The 19,484-nt window shown below is 52.7% G+C and overlaps 1 protein-coding gene across 1 annotated transcript in view; it reads left to right on the top strand.

Moving 5' to 3' along the window:
* Positions 1-19,484, top strand: part of PTPRU (protein tyrosine phosphatase receptor type U) — a 77,084-nt gene that overhangs the window by 7,508 nt on the left and 50,092 nt on the right. Inside the window, exons 2-7 of the mRNA XM_028114028.2 lie at positions 7,696-7,827; positions 10,685-10,956; positions 11,491-11,572; positions 11,677-11,792; positions 12,214-12,388; positions 12,964-13,257. Of these exons, the coding sequence (XP_027969829.1) occupies positions 7,696-7,827; positions 10,685-10,956; positions 11,491-11,572; positions 11,677-11,792; positions 12,214-12,388; positions 12,964-13,257 (1,071 nt within the window). The remainder of the gene's footprint in view (positions 1-7,695; positions 7,828-10,684; positions 10,957-11,490; positions 11,573-11,676; positions 11,793-12,213; positions 12,389-12,963; positions 13,258-19,484) is intronic.

Genomic DNA, 19,484 nt, shown 5'->3' with positions numbered 1-19,484 from the left:
CGCGTCTTTGCCTTATACTCTGAACTGTACTGCATGATGGTGCTGGCCCGCTGCAGGCGTATGCTCTCCGGGGTTCCTGGGCTCAGCACCTCAGGACTGGGCCCCTGATTGCATCCTGGCACTACACTGAATCTTAGCCCTGCCCTGCATGACTGCGCTGGGATTCTGCGTTCCGTTGGCGGTGCAGAGCCTCCAGGGGATCTGTGCGCTCCACCTCTGCCTCGACCCTTTGTCCTGCACGTGTCCATTTGTGTCTTTGCAGCTCTCATCTGTGCTGGATCACTCTACCAGATGTCACTGCTGCATCAGGAAGGTGGACTCTCCCGAGTTTCTGGGTAGAGCCCCTCACACCGGCCCACTGCCTGGAGTCCACACTTGGTTCTCTATGGCCACATTGCATTTTTGCCCCATAGAGCATTTCTGTTCTACGCTGCACTACCTCACTGGGCAGGGTGCCTTGCACGGGGCTTGTGGACTCTCCAGGGATTTGGGGCTAGCTCCTAGCATCCTACCACTGTGCTGTGCCAACAGATGGCATTTGACGGCCACACTGCCTCTCTGCATCACGTGGCATCTCTGCACTGCACAATTGCAGTGGGGGATCTGACGGTGTTGGGCATGTGGCCTTTCCTGAGTCCCTGGGCACAGCTGCTCTGCGTTCCACCTTTGCACTCTACCCACACAGCACGCCTTTGCCTCGTGTGCGCTTCGGTCCCAGTGCTTTACTGCATGGTGCTGGATAGGTGCCCTCTGGCCAAGCCCTTCACATGACATGGCACCGTGGCCACCGCCACGCTGCCCCTTACGGCGTCTCAGCCTTTCTTGGGATTCCCGCTGGGGAGTCTGCTAGTGTCCTTTCCCCAGGTTTCTGTTGGCAGCTGCAGTTGAGCAACATCTTTGCCTCGAGCGGCCGCCCTGCATACACCTCAGCCCCATATTGCACACTGCTCGGGGAGTCTGTACTCACACTGTGGCTTGGAGCCACTTTGCTGAGCTCTGGGACTGGCTTGGGTTTTTGCGGGTAGCACCTCTGCACCGTACCCAGCATTGCATCTGCGCATCTGTGCATGAACCACACAGAGTTACCGCCCTGCACTGCACGTGCTCACGGTTGGGTTGTGTGCACTCTACTGGGTTTTAGGACCCCAGAGCCCTTGCATTGAATTCACGGTTTCGCACGGCATCTTCACTGCGCTCCATTTCTGTGCCACTTTCTACCCCTACCTGGAGTCTACCCCTACCCTTGAGTCTACACCTACTCCGCTACTGGGGACTATATTGAGCTTGTATTCTGGACTAGGCTTCCCCACACCACACTCTTCTCACCCCAGTGCCTCTGCACTGTTGTGCGCACCTACGTCAGACACATGCTGGCTGTGAGCAGTCGCCGAGCAGCAGCTATGTACCCGGCCCCGCGCTAGTGTCTGGAGAGCAAGAAGAACCAGTAGGGCTCGAACTTGGCGCCCTGGCCTTCCTCCGTGCCCCTATCACGGAGCACCGAGCGCCCACCCAGTGTGCCCCTGGATGCGCAGCCCTGGCGTGCCGTGCCTCTGTGCAGCCCTGGGTCGGGCCCACGACGGATGTGGCACCTCTGCGCTGGTTCCGCCATGCCGCACGGCGGGGGGGGCCAGTACCGGGGTCTGTGCACGCCGTGTGCTCTGCTCCCCTGTGGTGTATGACTGCATTCCGCCTCTGTACTGTGCGGAGCTGCTCTACACGGTGCCCCCTCCGCCCCCCCGCATGCCACACCGTGGCGCCACACCACACCGTGGTGCCCCACAGCCCTGTGTCTCCACGGAAGGCAACAAAGGGCGGATTTTCGCACCGCATGGGTTTGTGCATGGCCCTCTGCCTCTCTGCTCGGCTGCACTGTGTTTTGATATCACACTGCAGGGGTCTATGTACTCTTTGCCCCCTCTACCTCTGCACAGCGCAGCTCCCCATTCAGCCCTTTGCCTCTGTTGGGAGCCAGGCCCGCCCTGTGCCTTCCTCTTCTACCACCAACATGGTGGCCCTACCAAGAACCTTGGGATTTGCAGTGCATAGTGATCAGGGAGATGGCGAGTGGGTCCGGTCTAAGTGTTCCCTGCTGTAGTTGGCTTCCTTCTACCCTCAGTGGAGGTGGAAGGATGTTGGCATTGCTGCTCCCTGTGTTGGCTCCTCGAGGGGGTACCAGCTCAGCTTTTTCTCTCTGTGGTCCTGTCTTGGGTGATTTTCCTGGCTGCAGCCATGCTGAATCCTGGGTGATTAGAAGGTGGTCACCCCTGCCCTTAAGTAATTACTCATCGGTTATCCAGGGCTCTGGAGAGCAGCTCTAGGGAATCTGGGCTGAGGTCTGGATGTATGGATCTGGGCAAGTAAAGCAGTGAAGTGTGTTGGGCCAGGTCTCTGGGTTGGAGTCATGGTGCTTGAGCCTGGGTGGGGTTGGTTGGGGTCAGACTAGTTGGGATCATGGGGCCAAAAAGTCTAACCACTGTTGGCCATCTACTGTGCACAGGGCTTGGGGATGGGGTTCGGAGGCCAGTCTCTGACCCCAGGGATGGAGAAGGTGGGGTTAGGTGGACCTGATATGGGGCTGTAGTTGGGGTGGAGAACGCAGGATAGGGCTGGGTTGGGCAAGAACGTCCAGTGGTGAGGCCAGCGTTGGCTCCAGGGTTGGGCTGGGCTACCTGGCATAGGGATGTGGCTTCAGATGACGAACTAGACCAGGGCTGTCACTGGGGTCTCATTTGGTTTCCCTGGGCCAGCGTTGGGGCTGCGCCTGTGATTGGGTATGATCCCAGCCCCCAGACTTGCAGTCTGGCAGGAGAGGTTTTGTTTCTCCCGGGGCCACCCTTGGGAACTGGATGCTCTACTAACAAACCAAAGAGAACAAAGATCTCATTGCAAACAAACTCTGTTTACCTAGGGTCCTTCTGAAAATACTGGTGGTGGCTGGTAGCCACACTTGGCACAGAGCATCATTCCCTGTGTGGTGGGGAGGAGTCTGGTGCTCACACAGGGGCACACACACACACACACACACACACAACTCCCTGCTACCCCACTGCGTATACTTACCTCCCCTGTAGGCACATGCTTATCACTGAGTATGCCCATATACCTCCGCACAGGAATCTACACCTGCACACCCCCAACTTCATAGCACACTGCCTGGGGGACCCACACTCGGAGACCCATGCTCACCCTCACATACGTCTGCCCCATAGTCTCTCTCTGCCCTCACATTCTTCTTGTTCACGGGCATACTCAAATGGAACCAGAATTCTAGAGGTGGAAGTGGCCATAGAGGTCACCTGAGTCCTCATTCTCATTTCATAGGTGAAGAAGCAGAGATTCAGAGAGGGCCAGTCGCCTGCTGCAGGTCACACAGGGAGTTAGAGGCTCAGTGGGAATTAGATCCAGGTCTCCTGCCTCCCAGCTGAGTGCTCACGAATCCGTACCAGGCTATCACTCTCACAACCATGTACACGCGCACACACACACGTCAACATATGGAAACACACGGACATGGAGATGTGGAGACCCTCGTGCTGGGGAGACGCTCTTCCCACACTGACTCTTTCGGCTGAGGTTGCTTTGCCCCTTACATCGCCCCATCCAGAGCCCCGCCGGATGTGGATAAGCCATCCTCCTGCCTTCCCAAATTGTGGCTGACGGTTGCTGAGGCAACCGCCCGCCAGATTGGGGAGATTAGCTGAGGAATGTAGCTGGGCCAGTTTGAGCTGAGGCTGGGGGAACCGGTGGGGGTCCTGGGTTGATTCAGCCCACCCTCTCTGCGAGGCCAGGGCAGAGATGGGGTACCCATGGCAGGGTCTGGTTTTCTCCCTGGCCCCAGCCTGGCTGAGACCGTGTCCCTGAAGCTTGGACTAGGCTGGGGGGAAGGGAGTGTGGGGCTGTGTGTGTTCGCGTGTTGTGCATCTCTCCGGGTGTGACTAGAGTGTGTGCTGTTTGCATCTAGGATGGGGACCTGAGGCTCCTTTCCTCAGCAGTTCCTGACATTTGACTGTGGACCCCATAGGGACTTGTCCCACGGAACTCCCTCCTGATCCTGTGCTGCCCTCTGGAGAACCCACCTGCCCTCCTCCTGGCATAGAGGATGTATCCCTGTCTCACCTGAAGCCTGCTCAAACACCTACTCTGGCTTCCCAATTCTAAATGAGGCCAAACTCACCTAGACACATAGGGCCCTCCCTCCCTGGTCTGGCCTCGGCCTTCCTTTCTCCGGCCTTCTCTCCCATTGCTTGGGTCAGTCTGCGCTCCTCTCTATGCTCTGGACTAACTGTGTGTTGATTTCCTTCCCTCCTTTGCTTCTGCTAGGCCCTTTGCCTCAGATACCTTTCTGCCCATATCTTCTGGCCAGAATGATAACCATCCTTCCAGGCCCCGTTCAGATGCACCCACCTCCAGAAAGTCTTTCTCCCAGACCCCCTCTTGTGGTCTTGACCCTTCTCTGCTTTGTCTTATTCCGTCACCCCCACTCAGACTGGGAGGTCCCTGAGGGCAGGGCAGAATCTTAATCATCCTTGTGCCTCTAATAGTGTCAGCCTGGGACCTGCATCGTACTTTCAGTGGACAAATTTCCTGTGAATGGAACTGAATTAACCCATGTGGCCAGCGGAATAGCAGGGACTTATTTTGTCTGGACCTAATCTCCTTGAATAAAGAAAGGTGACTTAAATCCCAGCTTCTGGGACTTAGAGCGTGGCCTTGGGCAAGCCACCTCATCTCTCCGTGTCTCGGCTTCCATTTGTAAAACAGGAATAATAATAGTACCTGCCTTATGAATTACTGTGGCGTTTCATGGGCATAAGTGGACATGATGGTAAGTGTCAACAGTCTCATGGTGGTGTTGATGTGTGTGTGTGTACATGTCTGTGGCGATGGAGTCAAGAGGGATTCCCTGCTACCATTCTTGCTCTGAATCCAAAGTCTGATCTAATTCCCCCCAGTCAGGTTGGTGGTCTCCAGCAGGAGCTGGGTCTCTAGAAGGAGCTGGGGCTTGACTTTGGGGCTGTGGCTCGTGAGCCATCCAGACTGGAGGGGATAGGGTTTTCCTCAGAACCTAGGAGGCCTGATTTTTCCCACCCCAGAGTGACCTGGGGAAGATTGGGGATGGGGCTCTCACTGAGGAGCCTGGACCCAGAGATGTTATCCCCTAAGGGCTGTGGTTGGAATTGGGCCTGGCCCAGAGGCACAGGGCTGAAGATGGACATGGACCAGGGAGAGGGAGTCATTCTGCCTAGGGGGACACTATGGAGGGGAAGTTCAGCCAGGGAGGTTACCTTGGCTGAGATTAGTTGTGGGAGTCAGGGAGTGTCAGGGGACACTCTGGCCAGGGTTAGCTGGTCTGGGGTCTGTCAGGCAATTGGGTGGTCTTCTGGTTGAAGTCAAATGGTCTGGATGATGTTGGGACCGCTATGGCCAGGGATAATCAGCTGGGGGCCACTCTGGCTGAAGTCAGTCTGTCTGGGGGCCACTGACCCAGGGCAGTCTGGGAGTTACTTTGGCTAAGGTCACATGGTCTTGAGGGTCCATCTGACTAGGTCAGTCAGTGTGGGAGTCCTGACAGCTCACGTGGCCTGGCTGAGGATGGACGGGGGGAAGCCAAAGAGCTGGCACTCCCAGGCTTGCCCCAGGGCCATGGATGAGACATCCTTAGGCAGCTGCCCTGTACTTGAACCTGCCTTGGGTTCCTCAAGGAATAGGAAGGGCTCTAGGCCCTGGGCTTCCCTTTCTGGCAATCCCTCTGCCTTAGGGAGGCGTTGGCCAAGAACCTCGGGAGCAGACTGCAGACTCAGCTCAGGCTGAATGAAGTCAGCTGTCCCCTCCTTCAGGAAGCCCTCCCTGACCATCCCTGCTGGGCTCGGCCTTCCTCTGTGCTGTACTGTGGGTCATTTTCTAGAGGGAGGGTTGAGGCCTTCCCAGCACAGGTTGGGTTAAAACTTCCCTCCCACAGGCCACAGGGCATGCTGCTGACTTGGGATTTTTACACAAAGAGGCAAAGAGCGCAGCCAGGGTCCTGCTCCAGCTCTGGAGAGAGGCTTCTGTTATTTCATCGCATCCACTCAGTGCCAGCCTCATGCCCACATCTCATTGTTTTACACTCTAGTGGGGTGCAGGAAGAGGAACGGAGGACCCCCGCCTGTGGAGAGCCCCCCAAAGTGGAGTCCCGGCCGCAGTGCAGGTGCCCTCCTGGCATGTGGCCCTCAGCCCCCAGTTTCTTTTCCTTCTTTATTTCTTCCTTCCTCTTCCTGATCCTGGGAAGGAGCTCGGTTGTGCTCCTCCTGGTGAAGGAAACACGGGCTCTGGTATCTGGCTGATGCGGGTTCGAGTCCCATTCTGTGGCTCGGGTGGGCTCTAGGGGTGCCTGTGAAGGGCCATTTCCTGAGAACTTGCACGCACGAGGCCTGGTGAGAGGTGGACCCCCACATTGCATCCCCGACAACCCCACGTGCAGAGGTGGAAACTGAGGCTCGGAACAGGAGAAGTGACTTGCCTACGGTCACAAGGGTTGGCAAGTTGCAGAGTCAAGATTGAATCCCAAGTCTGTCTAATGCCGAAGCCTGCTCACGTACCCACCATGTGATACTGTGCACGGAGCCCTTCATCCCCCGGGGCCTCCGTCACATCGTCTGTCAGATGGGGTGGCTGGCAGGTACCTCGCACTGGGCCTGGCCTGATGTGTCCCTGCTTCCTCATCACTTGGCTAGGCCTTTTCTCGGGTCCCCTTGGACTGCCTGTGACGGGGCCACCAGCACCGAGGTTTGGAAGTGGGTGTAGGAACCAGTTTGCAGTTTCTTCCCCCACCAGTGGCGGTCTGACGTTTACTAGGTGCCTGACTCAGGGCTCCGATGAGCTACTGAGAAACATGGACCTCATTACCAGGCAAAGGACTCACATCTGTTTTTACCCCGCCTTCTTCCCTCCCTCCTCTTTTCCTTTCTCCTGTAAATATTGGGTCCGAATCATGGGACGCTGCTTCTCTAGTCATACGTGTGGCCTGTCCATGCAGGATTGTGCTTCTGCCTGTCCCATGCCCACAGGCAGGGACCTGACTTGGGTGACTGGGTGATGAGTGAATCCCCAAAGCTCACCTGTCGGGCAGGAATCACTGGGGTCTCTACCTTGGGAGATGAGGCCTGAATGAGATGCCACGCTGAGAGCCGGTAGCTAGCGCCATGCAGGGCTTATGGTAAGCCTGAAATAGTCGGTGGCCGTTGTTGTTATTGTGAAGGAGAGACCATCAGGGCTGGCTTCGTGCGTTCACGAGCCTGCCAGTCCTGAGCTGCGTGCCCTTAAGGCCTTAGTTTCCTCATCTGTAAAATGGGGATAATTCTAGACTTGATCTCATGAGTTTTGAGGCTCAAATGATGGAGTGATAATGTTAAGTAGTTTTCCTGGGGGAGGGTCTTTGATGGGTGGTTGAGCAGTGTGGGGTCCTGGCGAGTCCTGGGGGGTGGGTGGGGTGGGGAGGTCTTGGTGTTCGGTGGAGACAGTAAAAAGAGGGAAAGGGTTGGAGGGGGGAGAGTTTTGTGGGAGGGAGGGAGCAGCGGGGAGAGGCCTAGGAGAGGGAGGGAAGGGGGGTGGGCTTGGGTGGGAGGGAGCAGCGGGGGCACCTGGAGGGGAGCCCCAGGAGCCCTCCTGGCCAGCGACCCTGCCCTAGCTGGGGCTAACCAGGCCCTGCCCTCACAGCCGGCTGCACCTTTGAGGAGGTGAGTGACCCAGCAGTGCCCTGTGACTACAGCCAGGCCCAGTACGACGACTTCCAGTGGGAGCAAGTGCACGTCCACCCTGGCACCCAGTCTCCGGCGGATCTGCCCCACGGTGAGCCTACTCTCCACCACCATTCCTCTTTCTCTCCTTCCAGTTCTAGCCACCTGTTGTGTGACCTTGGGCACATTCCTTAACCTCTCTGGGTCTCATCTGCTTTTGCATCTGTAATGACTTACACGATACTATGAATGTGGGGCTCTGTGGACACTGTCCAGTTGTGTATATCAGGTAGTTTTACCTGTAAAATGGGTGCGGGTTCAAGCAATCAAATACACTTACAGCTGTAAGTTAAAACCCACTTCCCATTACCCCCCTACAGCTTAGCTCGGGGGCCACCCTACTCCATCAGGTCTTCCTTAAGTCCTCCACCTTCAGGGAGGCTCTCTTCTCCCTGAGAGCCTTTGCATCCTTGTCTCCCAGGACTTGAAGATGCTGATGGAGCAGTAACACGGGGGGCTGGGTGTGTATAAAACCTTCCTTCCTCTGTTCCCTTCTTCTTGGAAGTCCTGGATCCTTCCCAGTTTCTACCTTGCTCTGCCCTGTTTCAGGATGAGGCACTTATGGTATCATGAGCACCGGAATGGGAGTCAGGAGTCTAATTACATGGACTGTAGTACTGGCCTCCTACTCTGATGATGGCCCCTAGTGTACTGGTTCCGGAATCATGAAGACTGGGCTTCAAATCCTGGCTTCATCAGCTGTGTGACTTTGGGCAAATCACTTAACTTCTCTGAGCTTCCATTATCTTAACTGTAAAGTGGAGAGCATAGGAATCCATTTCATAGGGTTATTAGATAATGTCTACAAGGTGCGTAACATGGGAGTGGCATGTAAGCGTTCAATTAATGTTTAGCTGCTATCATTGGAGGTATTTGAGGGGGCCCAATTACCAGCACTCCCTTCACTGGGTGCAGAATCAACGGGGCATTCGGAAAAGGATGAGACAGATGGAGGCCAAATTATCAACTTTATTAGCTTGGGTTGGAAGACATAGCATAGTGTGAGAACAAATAGGCTTGCTGAGGGAACCCCAGAATAGACAGCTTCAGGACCTCCTCCCCTTCACCCTGTCATAGTAGTGGGCCAGGCCCTTTGCTACTCAACTCACAGCATGGCTGCAATTGCACCTGCTGTCAAAGGTTTGGGGACGGTCAGCAAAAGTTCTCAGTGGTGAGGCCAAGACTTGAAGCCGCCAGAGGGGCCCTGCACAGCCTGACACAGGCAGCCTTTAGGCTTATCTCCTACCACTCACCTTTGCCTCCTGGAGGCCTCCCTGCCTTCCCCTTCTGTGCCTTTGCTCACACTGTGCCCTCCTCTGGGGCATTCCTCTCTGCCTTTACATAAACGGCCCTCAGCTCCTTGTTTGACCTCTGTGTTAGTAGGTATCAGAGTCTGACCTGTGTGACTGTGATCTGTAAGGTGCCCACCATGGCAGGGACCCTGTGTGGGCTCTGCCTCTCTCTCTCATACCTGCAGAGATAGGGGAGAGAGAAATTTAGTATTTAGTGTGGGCCTTGTGCTGGAACCTGGGGCTGCAGTGGTTGGCAAAAGGGCCATAGTTTCTGCTCTCATGGTGCTCACATTTTAGGGAAGGGAGTTGGGGATGGAGGGAGAAGGAAGGAGGGAGATTCAGAGACAGGAGAAGGGAGAGGCACTGCAACGAAGGGAGAAAATGAAAGAGGAGAGGGATGCAGGGTGAGGACAAAGTCGGAAAAAAGAGAGGAGAGAGAGGGGCGGAGGAAGCCAGAGGAAGAGGCAAGAACAAAGTGTCAGACTGAAAGGGGGAGAGACACACGCAGCTGCTCACAGGGAGAGGAGAGAGGAGGATGGAGGGGTGGGACAGGAGACACTGTTGGGGGCCGGGATGTGCCCCTTTCTGGCTGGGGATGGAGACTCGGGGATTCTTTTTACTACCCTGCCAGGACTGATCCAGGAGCCGCCTTCACAGGCCTCTGGCTCACAGAGAGGAATGAGATCCCTTCCAGTGGGGTCCCTGGGGAGCCCTCCCAGAGCAGGGAGCCTCCTGGTTTGGGATCTGAATGAGTTTGTGTTGGCTGGTAGCCGAGCCTGGGAGAAGCCAGCGCTGGGCGGCTGTGGGTACCCTCTTGGCAGCTGCTGGGGCCTTCTCCCCACAAAAGGGAAGCCATAATCCTCCAGCCAGGTCCTGAGGAGTCCAGCCCGCTCTCACCCTGCCAACCCCCTCCTACTCCCCTGCCCGTGCCCAGCCCGGATCTGGAGCTGGGGAAGGGGAGTGCTGCCTTTCTCCATATTGGAAATTAAGAGAATTGTATCCCAGGCATTTAGACCTAGGGTGGGGGCTGGGAGGGAACTTAAGAGTCCTTTCATTTGGTCTCTGTTCTATATGCTCATTCAGCTTGGGTTCAGACCTGTGTTGGGGACCCAGTGGAGCCCCTGAGGCATCACAGGCTGCTGGGGAGACAGACCTACACTTTATTAATGATCCAAGGGCCAGGAGAGAAGCCTGTAGAGGAACAGGGAGGGAGGGCTTCAGAAAAGGGAGCTTTCGAGGGCCTGTCATGTGCCAGACTCTTGACTCCAAGATGAATGACCTAGTTAGTCCCTGCCTCCAAGGGCAGCTCAGAACATGGGAAAAGTCGTGGGTCAGCACGAGCTTGGACTCTGATTGTAGGTGGTGAGGGGCCATAAAAGGTTTTGAGAGAATCACTTGTGTGTGTTTTTTGCCTCTCCAATTCTCTCCTCTGGGAAACAGATGCAGGGAAGTGAAGGGACTCAACCTAGTGAGTCATAGCTGGGACCAGAACTCAGAACCCTTGACTCCCAGTGGGTCCAAGTGCCTAGAGTCCTTTGTTCCTGCCCTGCTTTGCCCACCTGACCTTGGTCCTCCCCAAGCCTCCTCAGCTCCTGCCTCTTCCTCCTTTCTTTCCAGGCTCCTACTTGATGGTCAATGCTTCCCAGCATGCTCCAGGCCAGAGGGCCCATGTCATCTTCCAGAGCCTGAGCGAGAATGATACCCACTGCGTGCAGTTCAGCTACTTCCTGTATAGCCGGGATGGGCACAGCCCGGGCACCTTGAGCATCTATGTGCGTGTCAATGGGGGTCCCCTGGGCAGTGCCGTCTGGAACATGACTGGATCGCATGGCCGTCAGTGGCACCAGGCTGAGCTGGCTGTCAGCACCTTCTGGCCCAATGAATATCAGGTAGGCTGGGTTTGGTCTGTGGTCAGCCTGTGCTTAGGGGTGGGGGTGGAGAGGTGTCAGCCTGAGCTCAGAGTAAGCTAGTGACCGAGGTTGAAATTAGTCTGTGTTCACATCAGGAGTCAATATGCGGTCATGGTCAGGGGTCAGTCTGTGGTCAGCATCGGGTGATTCAGTGCCACTGCGGTCCAGATTCAGCATCAGAGATCACTGTCAATAGAAATAGTCTGTGGCTAGAGTCAAGGGTGAGTTGGAACAGTGCTGACCTGGAAACCCCGTCTGGCTGGGAGAAGTTTTCCTGCTTGAGAGCAAGGGTCCAGAACTGGGATGGAACCTCTGGCCTTGACCTTGTTAGCTCTGGCTGCTGACACTCCATCCCACAACTAGCAGGCTTGGTAGGGAAGGTCATTGTGAGTTGGGCTCTGACCTCGACTGGTTGAGGAGCCTGGACTGGAGCAGAGCTAAAGGGGTCCCTTGTGGGCACCCCCCCCAGGTAGGGCTGGAGGGATATGACAGGGACCCTCCCGCCTCCCCCAGGTGCTGTTTGAGGCCCTCACCTCCCCAGACCGCAGGGGCTACATGGGCCTCGATGACGTCCTGCTTCTCAGCTACCCCTGCGGTGAGTCCCAGCCCCCGGGGGTGCAGGGTGAGGGGTGTGGTGGCCGTGGCTCCTGCCTGTGGAGGGCACAGGACCAGCTCACACACAGGCTCTATTCCTCGCAGCGAAGGCCCCGCACTTCTCCCGCCTGGGCGATGTGGAGGTCAATGCTGGCCAGAACGCTTCCTTCCAGTGCATGGCCGCGGGCAGAGCAGTAGAGGCTGAGCGCTTTCTCCTGCAGGTGAGGGGGGCAGGGACCTTATCAGGGTGGGGGAGATTTCTTCTGGGACCTGGGTTTTCCTTGCGGGGTGCTGAGTCGCTCCTGCATTTTCCAGCACCTCTACTCATGCCTCCCTGCCCTCACCTAGGCTCTGCTCTGCCCTCTTGGGTGCTCTTATACCCCCAGGACGGGGCGGGGGGGCTCCAGGATCCCCAGACCACCCTCCATCAGAGGCAGAGCTCTACCACATTCCCTTAATCAGCTTCTTATCCCGCACCTTCCAGCGGCAGAGCTAGTTCCAGGAACCCCATATGGGTCCCCTGTGTACTAGGGACAGCTAAATGGGGCCAGGACATAGACTACTCCCCTCGCCCGGGTCAGAGCGAGATCGTGACCCTCCCTCTCGGGCGCTCCTGACCCTGTCCACCTTACCCCTGAGCAGCGGCAGAGCGGGGCGCTGGTGCCCGCCGCCGCCGTGCGACACATCAGCCACCGGCGCTTCCTGGCTACCTTCTTGCTGGCCTCCGTGAGCCGCTCAGAGCAGGACCTGTACCGTTGCGTGTCCCAGGCCCCGCGAGGCGCGGGCGTCTCCAACTTCGCGGAGCTCATCGTCAAGGGTCAGCCGGCTTACGCTTGCGTAGGGGGGTGGGTGCTGGGGCTGCCCCCCTCCGAGGGGTGGGGTGGGGTGGGGGGCATGGCCGGATAGAGGGGCGTGGCCTGCGGAAAGGTGGGGCCGGCAGGGTGTGACCGGGGGCGGGGCCTGCGGAAGGGGCAGTTTCTCCGCTGGAAGGAGGTCTGGATCGAGGGGGCGGGGTCTGAGAGGCAGGCGGGCGGGGAGACCCTGTTAGCGTGTGAGCCACGCGAGGCGGGGTCTGGCTCTGGGGAGCTGGGGTTGAGCCGAGCCTCCTGCGGTCAACCCCTGAAGGCTAGAATTTGGGGATTCAGAGGGCAGTGAGGGACAGGGTGTAGGCTTAGGGGTGAGTGTGGGATCAGCCTTTGGAGCGGGTGCCCCTTAGGGCCTGGGGATTTAGTGGGCGCGGGCAAGAAAGTCTAGTTGAGGGTCTGGGGGCTTAATCGGGGTCCTGAGAGGACAGGGAGGGCTACTGGGGATTCGGATGTGCTGCCATCCAGAGTTGGGGGCAGGGTCTCACAGCGCATCTTTCGGCTCCGCCTCTTCCTCACGCCCTCGCAGAGCCCCCCACCCCCATTGCGCCCCCGCAGCTGCTGCGCGCGGGGCCCACCTACCTCATCATCCAGCTCAACACCAACTCCATTATCGGCGACGGGCCGATTGTGCGCAAGGAGATTGAGTACCGCATGTCCCGCGGCCCGTGGGCCGAGGTGCACGCCGTCAGCCTGCAGACCTACAAGCTGTGGCACCTTGACCCGGACACGGAGTACGAGATCAGCGTGCTGCTCACGCGCCCGGGTGACGGCGGCACTGGCCGCCCCGGGCCGCCGCTCATCAGCCGCACCAAGTGCGCAGGTGGGTACCTCCTGGCCCAACTCTGTCCTTGGGACACCTGGGTATGGGCTCAGGGCTGCCCAGGGATGGACCAAGGGGGCACATTACGGGAGATAATATGGCCTGCACTTGTGCCTCTAAAACATTATAAAACGTCGTGATTTCCCCCCAATCCTTGTTGTGGTAAAGGTAATGATAGCTAATACTTTGTGCCAGACTCACATATGTGTATAAACACATACGCACACACACAGACGTTGATTTAAATCTCCCAACACTATGATCTCGGTACTCATGTCATACCCATTCTCCAGATGAGGTGTCTGAAGTACAGAGATGTTAAGTGACTGGCACAAGGTCACATAGCTAATAAGTGGCGGAGTTGGCATTGGAATCCTTGACTGGCTGGCTCCAGAATTTGTGTTAATTCTACATTAAAGCATCTAGATAAACGACTATATAGCATAAAATAAAAGTGTGTTATTAAATTTCAGCTGGATTCTCTTGTGGGGTCTTTTGAGCGTGAGGTCTGCTCTTCTTTGTTCAAAAGGGTATAAGCAGCTGTTAGGAGCTATGGCACTCCTACATCAAAGGACACTCTTGTTTAACCTGAAGAGAAATTGAGAATAGAACAGAACAGATTTCAATGTATTTTCTTAATTGGAATCTTTATTGAGATAATTATAAATTCACATGCAATTGTAAGAAAAACTGCAGGGGGCCAGGCTGGCTCAGTTGGTAGAGTATGTGACTTGTGACCTGGGAGTCGTGATTTCAAGCTGCAAGTTGGGTATAGAGAGTACTTAAAAAAAAAAAAAAAAAGAAAGGGAAAGATGCAGAGATTGCCCATGCACTTTACCCTGTTTCCCGCAATGGTAACATTTTGCAAACCTGTAGTATAATATCACAGCCAAGGTATTGACATTTATATAATCCGCAGATCTTCAGAGTTCCCCAATTTCACTTGTCCCCATTTGTGTGTGTGCGTGTGTGCGTGTGTGTATTTAGTGCTATACAGTTTATCACATGTATAGGTTTGCGTGTTTATCATCATAGTCAAGATACTGTTCAGTCAATTTAAGACTCCTTTGTGTGGCTCTTTATATCTATTTTCACCTTCCCTTCCTCCCACCTCAGCTCCTGGTAACCAGTAATCTGCCTGTCATTTCTAAAATTTTGCCATTTCAAAAATGTTATATGAATATGAAATCATATAGTATATAACCTTTTGAAATTGGTTTTTAAAAAATTGGTAATAGGTTTATTGAAATATAATTCACATCTCACAAATTCACTCATTAGAGTGTACAATTCAGTGATTTATAGTATATTCAGAGTTGTGCATCCATCACCACAATCTGTTTTAGAACATTTTCATCACCCCAAAAGGAAAGTTTGTACTCTTTTGCAGTCTACTCCTCCCCACATTTCCTCCTACCACCTCCAGCTCTAGGCAACCATTAATCTACTTCCCGTCTCTGTAGATTTGCCTTTTTCTGGACATTTCATATAAATGGAATCATATGAGGCAGAGTCTTTGTGATCAGCTTCTTTCACTTAGCTCATATTTTCAAGGTTTATCCATGTTGTAGCATGTTTTTTTCTTTTATCTTTTTTTATTGCTGAACAGTATTGCATTGTATGCAGCTGTACCGTTTTTTACATTCCCATCAGCAATGTATGAAGGTTCCGATTTCTCTGCATTCTCACCAACAGAGGTTATTATCTGTGTTTTGATTATAACCCTCATAGTGGGTGTGAAATGGTATCTCAGTGGGTTTTTGACTTCCATTTCACTGATGGTTAATGATATTGAGCAATTTTTCATGTACTTATTGGCCATTTGTATGTCTTCTATGTAGAAATATCTACTCAGAGTTTTTACCCATTTTTAAGTTGGGTTATTTGTCTTTGTATTATTGAATTGTGAGAATTCTTTATATATTATGGATGCTAGACCCTTATCAGATATATTTGCAAACATTTTCTTTGATTCTGTGGGTTGTCTCTTAATTTTCTAAAATGGTGTCGTTTGTAGACAATAGTTTTTCATTTTAAGGAAGTCCAATTTGTCTGTTTTTCTTTTGTTGTTTGTGATTTTGATGTCATATTAAGAAATCATTGCCCAATCCAAAGTCACAAAGATTTACCCCTATTTTTTCTAAGACTTTTATAGTTTTAATTTTTACATTTAGGCCCTTGATCCATTTTGAGTTAGTTTTTGCCTATGTTGTGAAGTAGGGGACCAACTCCATTCTTTTGCATGTGGATGTCCGGTTGTCCCAGCACCATTTGTTGAAAAGAGTATTCTTTTCCCATTGAATTGTCTTGGCACTAAGATTGGCTATTTTGCTCAGTATAATTCCCTGGAGACTCATCCAAGTTGTTACAGTACATCAGTCATTTGTTTCTTTTTATTGCTGAGTAGTATTCCATGGTGTGGATACACTGCAGTTTGTTTAACAGGTGAATGGTTATTCACCTGTTGAGGGACATCCGGACTGGCTCCTATTTTGGGCTATTATAAGTAAAGCTGCTGTGAACATTTGTGTACAGATTTTTGCACGAGCATGAGTTTTCATTTTTCTGGGATAACTGCCCAAGGGTGTGACTGATGAGTTGTATGATAATTGCATATTTAGTTTTATCAGAAACTGCCAGAATGGCTGTATTGTTTTACATTCTCACCAGCAATGTATGAGTGATCCAGTTTTCTTCATCCTTGTCCGCATTTGGAATAGTCATTATTATTTTTTTTTTTTTTACCTATTCTGAGAGGTGTGCCGTGGTATCCCATCTTGGTCTGAATTTGCATTTCCTTAATGCCTAATGTTGAACAACTGTCCATGTGCTATTTGCTGTCTGTCATCCTTTTCGGTGAACTGTTCATGTCTTTGCCCATTTTCTAATTGGATTATTCATTCTTTCCTTCTGAGTTTTGAGAGTTCTTTACACGTTTTCTAGATACTAGTCCATTGTTGGGTATGCAGTGTATAAATATTTCTTCTTGCTTTAGCTCATCTTTTCATACTCTTCACCTGTGCTTTCACAGAGCAACCATTTTTAATTTTGATGAGGGCCAGTTTGTCAACATTTCCTTTTATGAGTTGTGCTTTGGTGTCAAGTTTAAGGCCTCCTTGCCTCGCCTTAGATCTCAAAGATTTTTTCCTGTTTTTTTTTTTTTCTTCCTGAAAGTGTTCTAGTTTTACTCTACATTTGAGTCCAATGATCTGTTTTGAGTTAATTTTTGATTAAGATACAAGGTTTTTATTATTTTTGCCAGTCTATATTCTTAAGTGTTTTTAAAAGCTGATCTGGGGAGCCATCGAAAATCCAGTTGAATGTCCCATTTGAAGAGACCCTGGGTTGGGGGTTGGAGTGTTCCAGTGGGAATTACTTTCTAGGTGAGGAATCTGGGTCAGGTTACTTAACCTCTTGGAACTTTCGTCCAGTTGTTTTAGAGGATGAGAAGAATAGGAATCTTTACCATGCAGGGTTGGTGTTAAGGTTCATTCAACAAATGCTTATTGTTAGGTGTCAGGCACTATTGTAGTTGCTAGGGATATAGAACTGTGGCCACTGTGGCCACAACAATGACCAAGGCCATTGGCTTATGAGGTCCTCCTGCGCTGCAGGAACTCTGCATGGAACTCATATGCTGGCAGGAAAACTCATATGCAGACAGTAAAACAAGTGAGATACATAGTTTGTCAGAAGATGATAAGCTCATAAGCGCTGTGAAGAATAAAGCAGGGCAGGCCGGGGTGGGAGGGGGTGGGAGGGGGTGGGGTGGGTGTGGGGGTAGGAGGATTGTTATTTTTAAAAAGTGCTCAAGGGACCATTTTACTGAGAAGGTGACTTTTGAGCAAGACCTGAAGGGGTGAAGGACTGAGCCGTGCAAGAAGCTGGAGAAATTGCTGGGGGGAAAACAGGGTGACATCACCTACTTTGTTTAAAAGGATGACTCTGGCCCTTTTGCGAAGTATAGATTCTAGGAGGGCGAGGGGCCAAGAAGGGCAGACCAGTGAGGAGGCTGCTGTAACAGGGCGGCTGCGAGGTGTGGAGGCTGTGAAGGTCGAGCTGACTGCATTTGCCGATGGACTGCGTATTGCACAGGCGAGGGGGAAGTAGAGAGAAGTCAGGGATGGCTCCAAGGTGTTTTGCTTGAGCAGCTGGAAGGTTGGAGTTGTCATTTACTGGAAAGAAGCAGACCGCAGAGGGGCAGGTGTGACGGGGTGCCGTAGATCAGGAGTTCTGTGCTGGAAAAGTTGACTTTGAGATGCCTATTAGACGTTCAAGTGGAGATATCCATCAGGCAGATGGATTTACGAGTGGAGCTCAGGGAAGAGGTTCAGGCTGCAGATATAAATTTGAAAGTCAGCAGCATAGACATAGATGGCATTTAAAGCCACGAGACTGGATGAGATCTTTTACCCTGGTGGTTCTCGACTGGGGGTGATTGTGTCTCCCGGGAGACATTTGCAGTGTCTGGAGACATGGGTTATTACAACCGGGGGTGGAGTGATAATGGCATCTGAAGGGTAGAGGAAGCCAGGGAAACGGCCGAACGTCCTACGGTGCACAGACAGCCCCCACAACAGAGAATTATCTAGTCCAGAGTGTCAGGAGTGCCAGGGTTGAGAACCCCAGATTCAGTCCTGAGATTTTGGGGAATAAGTGAACGTGGAAAAGAGAGGAGGTGTGAGGCCTGCACCCTTGGGCCTTCCAGTGTTTCGGGTGAAATGCAAATAATGGCCATAAATGTACCGAATACATGTGAAGATGGGGCCTGACATACAGTAAGCACGCAGCAAATGACAGCTGTTATTGTTACAGTGTTTTTAACTCTTCAAAGCCAGTTCTGCTCTGGTATTCAGAATAAAAGAAATCAGAGCTGGGGGTCCACAGACAATCTCTCTTCTCCTCTCCTGAGTGTACAAATGGGGGAATGAAACCCAGAGAGGGGAAGGCACTTGCCGGGAAAAAATGGTACAGTGGGCCCCGGCCGCAGGCTACATGGTGACAGTGATCGCTAACTCCCATTTCACAGATGAGTAAACTGAGTTTTAAAGAGTTAGTCACTTGCCCAGATCCACCCAGTGAGTCCATAGCAGTCAGAACCAAAGTTTGACTCTCCCGATTTCCAGGGAAGTATTTGAAAACTGCAGCAGCCACGGGCACAGCAGGTGCCATCATGGGCTGACATGGCCACGTTGTGCCAGGCACTGCTGAGCACTTCACACAGGCTGGCGAAGACAGAAGCTGGGGCCTGGGACCAGACAGACAAAACCTTAATGACTCCTCCTGCCCGTCCTAACAACATGCTTCTCTTGGTTCGGTGATGTACCTCCCGCCCCCTTCCCCAGCACCCTGCTTAGGCACCTTGGCCAGCGGTGTTGCGGTTGGTCAGTTGTGTTATCCGCTCCCCCTTCTCCCTGAAACTCCCCTCCTGCAAATATGATTTACTGTAAAAACAGTAATATAATGTCAGGAGAAGGCATTTAAAAAAAATCACTCTAAACCTTGCCATCCTTGCCCAGTTTTTCAGTCTTCAAATCTCTGCCCATATGCCTTTGGTACACAGTTTTACACCCTTGTCATTGGGATGTAGAAAGCATTCTGTAGTCTGCTTCCTCTGCTTTGTGGCGTCCCATGTGTGGTGGTGTTTATAATTATGTTTATTGGCTTTTAGAAGCCCAGGGAGTCTCCATATTGCTGAACTATTATGTTTCCAGATCCTTAGTATTACAAGTAAGACTACACTGAAAAATTTCATTCTTACAGTGTTTTTTCTCCCCGCTCTGGGTAATTTCTGGAGGATAGTCAGGAGCGGCTTAAGAAAGGGCTTTGAAATATATTGCTTTAACAAATAGTTGTATAGAATTTGCACTTTGGGGAGCCCATTGGATTTGAAATTTGGAGCACCAGACCCCACTCCAAAGCCCCTTCCAGGAGAAACAGTTGAATGGTTCAGGGTTATTGCATCCTATTAGAATTATTAAAATCAACACATGTTGGTGTAATTTAACAGGCGCTAACTGTGAGCCTCCTTGTTCGTCTCCCCGTCCCCCTCCCCCACGCATCTGACCTTTGATCTCTGAGTGGCCTGCAGCCCTATGGAATTCAGAGGGATGGGGCTTCGAGGTCCCCAAGTTCTGTTTTGCCAGTGTGTGCTGGCAGCTGAAGAGAGTACGTCTGGGTGCCAGATGGTTTTTGGAAACAGAGAGACTCATGAATTCACACCCTTC

This window comes from Eumetopias jubatus, unplaced genomic scaffold, assembly GCF_037043125.1.
Source record: "Eumetopias jubatus isolate StellerSeaLion01/CBP00866 unplaced genomic scaffold, mEumJub1_p1.0 scaffold_4, whole genome shotgun sequence".
Taxonomy (NCBI): domain Eukaryota; kingdom Metazoa; phylum Chordata; class Mammalia; order Carnivora; family Otariidae; genus Eumetopias; species Eumetopias jubatus.
This window is presented reverse-complemented; position numbering and strand designations above follow the sequence as displayed.